Raw genomic sequence first — 10,124 nt, 5'->3', positions numbered from 1 at the left:
AATAAGCTTCTAGCAGCAGTATGGACAGTGGAACAACCTCAGGAGACACCCACGTTACCACAAAGCTGGCATTTTCCACTGTTACCAGGGACGCTGGGTTGCTATTGTGTCGTGATGAGGGTTGGTGCCTCAGTGCTTTGTGGCCTCCAGCTGGGATTCTCACTGTGCTGCTGACTGACATCCTTCGCTCTCCAGAGCCCGCTGCCAGAAGGATTCATCCCCGACTGCTAAGATGATCTGCTGCTGCTGGCTCTTAGTTTCCAGTAGAGCGTTTCCCTGCAATTGAAGCAAGCAAAATGTTTGTTTTTTTCCTGAATGCACCAGGTTGAGGTGCACAGCCCCTCCAGCCTGCTTTGGAGCATGAGCACGTCCCTGCCTGACCCGCAGTCACGCTTTGTCAGCCACAGGGAGCTGAGCCCCTGGAATCCAAAGGGGTATTTCCAAGTGGGCTGCTGGCAGCCCACGACCAGCACCAGAGGCTCAGGAACGCCCTCAGTGCTCCCCCAGCTTTGGCAGCTCACAGGAACGCCCTCAGTGCTTTGGAGGAGGGACAGTCCCTGAGGGTACAAGTACTCCCAGGAAGCGGAGCTGCAGGGGAGGCCACCAACCTCCCTGAAGCTGTCTCCAGCGTTTCCCTTTCTGGTGCAGCAACAATGCAACTGGGACCGTGGCTTTTTGCTCCAGGTCGCAGGGGACAGCTAGGGCTGGTCACGTCGGTGGCTGGAAGGCCTGAGGCTAAGTGAGAAGCAACGCGCTGCTTTCGCTTCTTCCACCTCCCAAGAAGGGCAAGTTCCGCTCGGGGTGGGGGAAAGGCAACAACAAAACATAAGAGGCTTCCTACCTCGGATGGGGTATCAGGAGCTAAACATTTTCTTAAGTTTGGAAAGGAATCCCTCCTTGTTCTCCTCAGCCTCAGGCCTATCCTCGCCTGCGTCAGCGCTAGCCGTGGCCCTGCCACCTGGACACAAACAGCAAAGGGCTGCAGTCAGACACGCTCCTCAGGCTGCCCCAGTTACGTCTCCCACCAGCAGCCAGCGCCCCCGACAAAGGGAGAGGGTTATTTCAGACCGGGAATGGTCGGGTCAGCTGGTTCTGCCAGCACCCTCAAGTATCTCTGCCCATGAGGGGCTGCAGCAGGCAGCGAGCCGCAGTACCAGGGCCACTCTCTGAAAGCACCAGAGAGCCTGGACCCCCCCAGAAGGGGAAGAGAAGGATGTCAGCCCAGGTAAGAGCAGTCCCTTTCCCTTCTCCTCACCCCTCCAGCTGCCCAGGGAATTCCTGTGCTCTGCACAACCAGGGCAGAGGCCTGACAGACTTAGAACACACGCACTTGGAGGCAAGGGTCTGCCACTGAAAGCAAATTCTTGACTTCACCCTACAGAAGAAAAAAAATGCTACGCTAGCAGTCCCTGGACAAATCTGTCTGCCCGTGTTCCATCCGTCGTCTGTGTCACGGTTAGGGCAAAGCCGTGCGAAACCACAGCAGGGGCCTGTTGTAATTCTCATGCAGTGCTCAGACAAACAGGATCAAGGAGAAACCCAGCTCAGGCTAGAATAAAAAGGCTACAGATAGTTCAGAACAAGTGTCCAGATAAGGAACCTTACTGGCAGCAGCCAGCAGAGTTTTCCTGTATAAAAAAGTCCTGCGAAGTTTTTTGTGCTTCTGAGAAGTGGCTACAGCAAAAACAAAGGGAACCTCTTTGCTACTCTGTTTTTTCTGCAGCCTAACCATCAGCCAAACCAAAATCCTCCCCAGCCTTTTCTGGGACACAGAGGGCACAAAGTCCAGTCCTCCCCATCCTCCCACAGCTGACACCCGAGCTCAGACTGATGCAATGGCATGAAACAGTGAGGCCTGCAGCAGACCGTGGATGCTCAGGGTACTTTCTGCCTCCCAGAGCAAGGACAGGCTTTCAGCAGCAGCCCATCTCAGTACTGCAAGCTACTGGCTTTGGTTTTAATCCACCTTGTTGCTTAATTGCGTTTAAGAGATCTCTGCCCTTCCCTCCAAGATGCATCTTTAATGTTACCTGCAGCGGAAAAGGCAATCCCATTCACTTCTGTATCATCAAAGCACTCTAAAACACAACCTCGGTAAGTATGTGGCAGCTTCCATCTTCCAGTACCCTGAACTCCCAACACCATAGGCTTTGGCACGTGAGGTAGAGAGGACCTGAATTCCCACAACCACTTAGCAGCTTTGAAAAGCTTCCCTTTGCCTAGCTGTACGCAGTCAAAAATGCCCTTTTTGGTTTCAGCCAAAAATAAACCACAACCTAACAGGCATTAAGAAGCTCATTGTTCCAGTGTGAGTAAGGAAAACACTGTTTTGCTAACAGAGAAGACAAAACGTTTGTCTTGCTTCACTGTTCTGCATATATTTTCCCTGCAGCTGCTGTTGCTGCCAGATACCTCACCACTGACACTTTAAACACAATTGCAGGATCCAAGGTTTTAATCTGGAACTGAAAAAGCAGCTTTACAAAGCTCCCAGCTGACTTCATGCCTTCCGTCATGCTGGATGCTCTCTGCCGACTGGAGCCGACACCCAGCACCAACAAACCTTTCCAGCCAAGGTTTCCCCATGTGCACCAAGTACGGCTCAGAGTAACCTTGACAGCAGTACTCCCCTTCAGCTTTCAAGGAGAAATGTCCCCACTGCAGCCAGAAGCAAGCGCTGAGGACGGATTAGCTCAGGCAGAGAGCTGGCCTGAAGCACATTCGCGTTTTCCACCTCTGCTACCACGACAAGTTACTGCTGGCCCGGGGGTAAAAGCTGGCAGCAGAAGGCACTCATCACCACAGCGAGGCTCACCAGAACTTGTCAGGACCTGGAGTACCGCAGTACCTGCTCTTTGTTCACAGAGATTTTGCCCGGTGACTATCAGAGCAAGGCTCCCTGGGAAGAGGCTTTGTGCCACGGCCTAGAAACATCTCACTGAAACTAATTTCCAAGTAACACGGCAGGTTGTGCCGACACGCCGTCCGACAGTCGCCTCGGCTCACCTTCCGCTGAGCCCCTGAGCCCCCGGGGAGCACTGTGCTCTCCCACACCGCCCCCCGAGGAAGGAGCACTCATTCCCCCAGCCCACCTGATGCTGTATTTGTGACTCCGTTCACTGTGCCGTCCACATCGGTCTCGTCCTCGGCATAGCTCATCATTAAGGCTCTCTGGCGATCCGTCAGCCTCCTGCAGGTCAAAGGCAGAGGTGTTTGTTGGTCGCGGCTGCCTTTAGAGACATCGCCAGGCTTCCTTAACCTCCTCCGGCAGCACACACAAGAGGCAGCTACTGGAAGCACAAGGTTAACACGGCCGGCATTCCCTGAGAATCCCTGCGACCGATCTGTAAAGAGCCAGCCCCGCTGGAAGAGGAGGGAGACGACCCACTGCAGGTCACCAAACTGCCGTGAAACAGCAAAACCTTTTCAAGTGCTGAGAGAAACATCTGGAGCTGCAACAGAACAGACACCTGTGGGGGGAGGCCTCGGGAAATGACCTCCCTTGCTGCGTGCAGCAATGCAAACTAAAAGGTTTGCTTCACCACAGGAGCAGAGGGTGGTGAGGCAGCCTGAAAAGCAACTGCCAAGGACTTCAGATACTTTAAGCTGCAGGTATAAGAGCACGGACACGTTGTAAGCCAGAACACTGCATTTACATCCCTGGGTTCCAGACAAGAAGCGGCAGATATGCAGGTGTGTGACTGTTTGTATATTTCTAGGGTTTCGGATTTTTACAGCTGTGTTGCCAAAATGTATTCTCAAAAAAAAAGTAAGCCAACAAACAAAAAACACAACAGAAGTCCAAAAGTCTGCCTGTCTACCTCACACTAGGAAAAAAAGGCAGAGAAACGACTCTAACTGTCCAGGGAAAATTCAAACCAGTTCTTGATAAAGCAGTAAGAAATTTTCACAAAATCTTTCTGAACATTTATTTTTTTTTTTTTGCAAAAAGCCCAAGATTTCCCAGAAACTTGCAGTACTTACTGAGGAACTTTTATCTTTATGTGAATGTAGTGGTCTCCGTAGCCGTAACTATTCACCTTGGGAATGCCTTTCCCACTCATGCGAATTCTCTGGTCTGGCTGAATACCGGGGGGTATCTGTGAACACACAGGGGCACGTTTGTTATTCCACTGCATGCATTTACATAGTCATTGTGCCGCATGTTCGTAATCAATTGTTTCTCCAGCGGGCTTCAAAAGAAGATGGGAGAGATCTGGTAGGTTCGTGCGTCCGAACACGGTCAGAGGCTACGTCAGCAACGATGGGCAAGCTTGTAAAGAACCTCGCAGGGTTCATCAGACTTCAGAAGGGATTTGTGCAGCAATCCACCCAGCCGCTCCTGTCCCTGCCCCCACGCAGTGAGCTGGGAAGGAGGTGGGCCCAAGCAGGTCGCAAGCTACCTGACACTCCTGAGGAGGTCTGATACTTGATACTGGGGGAAGATTTGAGAGATTTGCACCATCTCTGCAGCACTGCGGGGCTCTGATGCCCCACAGTGATTTACGCCCGAGGTCTTCCACGGAACGGTACCTACCGTGATATTGATTGTCTCGTACAAGCCTTGACATCTGGCTGTACCTCCCAGAACAGCTTGTGCTACGGAAATAAGGAGGTCTGAATGGATATCTGCTCCATTTCTTCTGAACACGGAACTTTTTTGAACCTGAAAGGCAGGCAGTTCCAAAAAGCAGTGAGCAGAACAATACAGAGTTATCACGGCAAATGGCTTTGAAAGGTCTCAGCAGAAAACACCAGAAGCTGCACCTTTATCTTCACCGCCTTTATCTTCACCACCCACAAACCGCGTGGCTAACAAGCCTAGGTTAACGTTCACTCTATGAAAATCACAGCTCTTGACATAACTGTAACTAGCCAGAGGCTTAGGGGGGTGTCTGCTGCTTATCTCAGCAGCTCCCTCCTCTAATCCCGTTTGTTAATTCGTCAGCGTCAGTACGATTCTGCAGAGACAAAGACAACGCTGTCTTGTCCAGTACCCTGAAAAAAGCAAAGCCTGAAGAGGGAGGCTGGAGCCTTTGCGGTGGCCTCACAAGCTGAAAGAGAATTAAATCCTCCTGCACCACCAAGGTACTGAAAATAAGAGTTTTCTCCCTGACAGAGCCGCATATAACAGGATACCTGCAGGAGAAGAGGGCCCCAGCTACAAAGAACGTGCAAAGCGGCACTTAATGCAAATCTGCAAACGGGCACTTGGCCAGCCAGCCTCACGTGCGTTCCTCCAGCCCTCCCACCGCTGCAGACACCTCCTTCAAGTCTCCAAGTCAAATTCTCAAGGCACCAAGAACCTGCTCTGCGTTTTGATACGCAGGACCACAAAGGCCTCACCCCAGAACTAGCAGCACAATTCCTCCTGAGCAGACTCAACTTGTCACAATGCAGATCTTCTGCTACCTCAGAAAGTTCACACGGCTCACGTTACCTCAGCTGTTTGGAAGGATCACTTGCTCTTCCTCCTCCTGCTCCCCATTTTGTTGGGCTTCCCCGGCAGTAGTGAAGGGAACGAGCAACTTAGTAATGGAAAGGAGCTTGCGCTGTAACGATACGTACCCTGAACGTAATGAAAATTTCCTTCTTCCCCACAGGCATCCGAACTGTCTGCCCATCCTCAACACCTGCAATCAGGAGAGAGAAAAAAAGGGGGAACGTTATCATGTTAGTCTCGTATTATAGTCTACGTGCCACTGGAATACCACAGCTTCCCCGTGAGGTCCCTGCCACCCCACCGCAGCAGCGCCCGCAGACCACGAGCGGGGGCACAAGGCCTACCAGAGGCACAGCGAGCCCCTCGCCACGAGCCCAGGACCGTGGCCGAAGGGCAGAGGGCCAGCACACGCTGGTACCCCAGGGGTGGTCACTGCCTGCCGAGCAGAGCAGCAGCCCTACAGAGCCCCTCAGTGCCTACAGAGTTCTCCTGAGAAACGCATCGGCCTAAGGAACGCTGGGCAGCCTCTACGAGCTACAGGAAAAATACATGCTGGTTACCCAGGGTGGTCTCAAAGCAGCAAGTTTTCAGTCCCACTGCTCGTTTTATCGTCTTTGGTGAGGAAAGCAATCAGGAAACTTTTCTGAGCTAAGCTAAGGCTTTCAGGATTCCCACCCTCTCCACCAGCTTCACCAAGGACAAATGAAAAATTCAAGTTAAAATCTTTTGAAAGCGTCACTCTTCAAAAACTGCCACGAAGGATCCATGCAAGAAACAGAACTTCCTCTCAAAGAGGGCAAAGCAAGTATTTTTGATCTGCCAGGTACAAACGCACGGCCAGAAAGTTTCTCTCATTACTAATGCGTTCAGTTACCAAGCTATGGATCCGCTTTGTTCTTAAGATTCAATTATCTGCAGCAAAACTTCTTTACCTTGCCCTGACGTTTGTACCTGGCAAGTGCCTTGCTGTTAGCCCAGCAGAAATAGCTAACTACAGAGCCTTGAACAGCAGCGCACAAACACAACACTGACCAGCTGGCACCGGAACCACCACCGTCTTCCTCTGTTTGGTTTGCCCCGTTCCTCGGCACACTACGCACGGGGTCGTGATGATGGAACCACGACCGCCACACCGTCGGCACGTAGATCGCATTACAAAGGGGCCCGTATTTATCGTTTCCTGGTGAAGAAAACACAGATCATCCAATATTTAGCACTGCGGTGGTACTTCTCACCTCCACAGCACCGCTGACAGTGACGGGCCCGGCAGACTTGCATCCCTCTAATCGCGCACGCAGCCTGACAGGACAGGTGAGGGCGGCGTTATCTTTTAACAAGGGGTGGAGCAGCAAACAGGCTCAGAAATCCAAAGAGGATGCTGCCTGTGAGGATGCTGCCTGTGAGACGCTGGATCGCATCCAGCTTCCCTTACCATATGCTGATTTCCACTGAAAACCATCCCGACTATGAGCAAGTGTCTGCTGGCCTGGGGAAGGGAGACACGACCCTTCTCATCTCGAGGATGTAACGCAGAACAAGACTCCTCGCAGTGCTCTTTCACAGGGCGTCACAAACAACTGTACCCTGAGGAGCCCAAGGACAATCCACTTGCAAGAATTATTGCTGTATCCAAGAAAAGGTTACGGGGACTAAACTATGGACCAACCCGTCACAGGAGGAGGCGGTGGGAAAGGCTTGCTCTGTCCTCTGGCCAACTGCACCCGTTCCGCACAGCGAGCTATTCTGGCCACAGAGCGATCGCCAGTTTCCATTTTGATGCGTGGAAAATCAGAAGCCCAAGGCTTGATTATTTCTTTCCTGACTTCTCTACTTACTGTCAGCAGCACACCTCTTCTCATTGCGTGATTATCCTTAAGCTACCCTTGCTCCACCCTCCAGCCTCAATTCCAAGTATCCCCTTTAATGCCCGAGGAATTTCAGAATGGCTACATCAGGTAAATACCGCTTACTGGGCACGATACTGAACTGACCTCACCCTGAAGGCCACTGCCCAGCTGGGCAGAACACGCCTTTAACTTCGGACAAAACGTTCCTAGCGCAGATTAACATCAAGTCCACATTAACCTGATTTCACCCAAGATAAGCCGATGAGCGTGGTGAGAATTCTTCGGCGTGGAAGGGACTGACTTGCCCCGGTAAGGAAGAGACGCGGGTCCCGCTGCGCGTTAAGCACTCACCATGCCGGTGCCGTTGCAGTAGTGGCAGTGCTGCGCTTTGGTACCAGGCTCGTTGCCTTTCCCTCCACACCGCTCGCAGGAGTCATTGATGTTCACCACGATCTCCTTGTTAACACCTTTTGCAGCTTGGGTGAAGGTCAGTTCCATGATGTACTGCACGGGAAACACTGACGTCAGTCCACAACCGAGGTGTGGTGGGGCCTTAAGCAAACTGGAATTGGTTTTGCCAAATATCAAACTGCGCTAAAATACGTCCGGGTAACAGGGGGGGGAAAGAAACGGATGCACAACTCGTTCGGAAACGTTCTGCCTCGATTTGGGAAGCAACAGCCTGCCTCACGTAAATAAAAAGGATGGCAAACGTTACAGGAATGATGTTTGTGTAACAGAAAGGGGATTGTAAAAGAGAAACGAGAGAAGTAGAAATACAAGTCATGTATTTCTCTGCGCTCAGGAAAGACCTTTAGTATTCCCAAAGGTTTTACTGAGCAGAAATACATCAACAGGTAAGGGCGGAGGCTTTCGCTCCCAAGGAAAGCATCTGCTCTTCCTGAATAAACTCCGAGCAAGGGAATTCAGCAGAAAAGGTGACTCCACAAAACAGGAAGTTCTGTTTGCAACAGGAAGGCCGCTTCCAGCTAGGAGCACTGAACACCACACAGCTCCGAGGGCAGTGCGTGAATCGAGGCCGTCAAGACTGAACGAGCGTTTAGCTGCAGCGCAAAGACCAAGAAATAGTTTTTGCGTTATTACGGGCTCCGCTGCAAAGTTAAGTCAATTCACTTGCAAAATTAACTCAATTAGGCAGTCAAATCCAACGCCGGAAGGCTTGTTTTACAGTTGAAAGGTATTTTGTGGTTTTCAGCATTACAGCACAAAGCAGACGTACGCAAAGCAACTTAGAGCAGAAGAGCTGCCTGTGCAGAGATGGAAATTGTTTGGCAGCACTAACCGGGTCAGTAAACACCAGGAGAAGCAGCTGATGTCCACAAAAAAATGCTCGGTCTGGAGGCGTGGAGAGCGTATCCGCGTGGCTTACCAAAAATACCCCCCCCCCCCCACAGCAGGACGCTCACGTGCTGACATCCCCAAACGCTTTGCTTAAACTCGCTCCGGGAGCGATCTGGCAGCCTGCTGCCCCGCTGCAGCCTTGCGGCTTCACACACCCAGGAAACGCGCGCGTCTCGTACCTCCTGCGGCTGGTCGAAGACGTTCTGGAAATCGCCGAAAGGGGACCCCGAAAATTCGCCGAAGATTTTCCTGAAAAGCTCCTCCGGATCAATCGACGGACCGCTGCTCCAGTACTGGCGCCCAGCACCGGCACCGGCGCCTGTTGCGCCGGGATCAAAACTAGCTGTGCCATAAGCGTCGTACTGCTTCCGCTTCACTTCGTCGCTTAATACCTTGGGGGTAAAGAACGATGCCATCAGGACACCGACCAGGTCCCGAGCGGCCTGGCTGTCCTGGGCAGCCCCCCCAGGGGAACTCAGGGCTGTCTGGTACCGGACGGCGCTCGCTCAGACCTCCATGTGCTCAGGAAGAGCGCCCCAGCCTCCGCGATTGTATGAATTATCAAAGAGCTTGTCATCAGCAGCACGACAAGGTCTTACTGGTTCACAACAAGCACGAGTAACTTAGGTCGTGCATTTCGTTGCTTGTATATTGAATGAAAGCTGGTGGTAAGAGCGCTGGAGGAAATCTGAAACCCGCCAGAGGGCAAACCAGCACGCAGCAAGGTGGAGAGCAGCAACGGAGCTGAAGCACAGTGGAACGTACCTTGGTCTCAGAAAGCTCCTAACTGCTGACAGGTTGCTTTGTTTGTTTAACCTACGCGCTAACTCCACCGCAGAAACCACCTTTCCCAACTGCGCCGGTCCCTCATTGCTAAGAGCCAAAACACCATCAGGTAAATCAGAAATCTGGGCTAAATAACTTGCTGTAGACACCTCTGGGGCAGGTGCACCCAAACCTGAAGCACAAGAGGCCAAAATCCAGCTATGCTTTTACAACAAACGCGCACAAGAAGACGCGGTATTCCTACTCCAAGAGCCGTTCCCGTTTCTCTTCCCCTTTCACGGCAATAAAACCCCGCGCGTTACCTCGTAGGCTTCTGCCAGCTGCGCGAACTTCTCCTTCGCTTTGGGGTCATCCTTATTTGTGTCGGGATGGTATTTCTTCGCCAGCTAAACGAGAAAAAAAAACCCAAGCGTTAGAGACAGCCGAGACCAACCTCGCAGGCGGCAGGCGAAGCTCGGTGCCTGCTCCCGGGGGGCAGAGCCCCTCGGCGGGCGCCCCGGAGGAGGGGGAGCGGCGGGGCCGTGCCTGGTAGTAGGCCTTCTTGATCTCCTTCTGGCTGGCCGAGCGCGGCACCCCCAGCACCTGGTAGTAGTCCTCCTTGGCGCGGGCCGCCGCGCTGCTGTGGAAGGAGGAGGCCGGGACGCGGCTGGGGCCTGCGGGAGGAGGAGGAGGGGGGCGGTGAGGGG

The 10,124-nt window shown here is 52.6% G+C and overlaps 1 protein-coding gene across 1 annotated transcript in view; it reads right to left on the bottom strand.

Moving 5' to 3' along the window:
• Positions 1-3,075: 3,075 nt before the first annotated feature.
• The window catches only part of DNAJA3 (DnaJ heat shock protein family (Hsp40) member A3), a 12,235-nt gene continuing 5,186 nt past the window's right edge, over positions 3,076-10,124 (bottom strand). The window contains exons 2-10 of the mRNA XM_035339814.1: positions 9,964-10,091; positions 9,741-9,824; positions 8,832-9,044; positions 7,642-7,794; positions 6,476-6,623; positions 5,569-5,633; positions 4,538-4,666; positions 3,985-4,100; positions 3,076-3,190 (exon numbers count right to left, since the gene is read on the bottom strand). Coding sequence (XP_035195705.1) covers positions 3,076-3,190; positions 3,985-4,100; positions 4,538-4,666; positions 5,569-5,633; positions 6,476-6,623; positions 7,642-7,794; positions 8,832-9,044; positions 9,741-9,824; positions 9,964-10,091 — 1,151 coding nt within the window. The remainder of the gene's footprint in view (positions 3,191-3,984; positions 4,101-4,537; positions 4,667-5,568; positions 5,634-6,475; positions 6,624-7,641; positions 7,795-8,831; positions 9,045-9,740; positions 9,825-9,963; positions 10,092-10,124) is intronic.

The sequence above is a fragment of the Oxyura jamaicensis genome, chromosome 14 (genome assembly GCF_011077185.1).
Source record: "Oxyura jamaicensis isolate SHBP4307 breed ruddy duck chromosome 14, BPBGC_Ojam_1.0, whole genome shotgun sequence".
In the NCBI taxonomy this organism is placed as follows: Eukaryota; Metazoa; Chordata; class Aves; order Anseriformes; family Anatidae; genus Oxyura; species Oxyura jamaicensis.
This window is presented reverse-complemented; position numbering and strand designations above follow the sequence as displayed.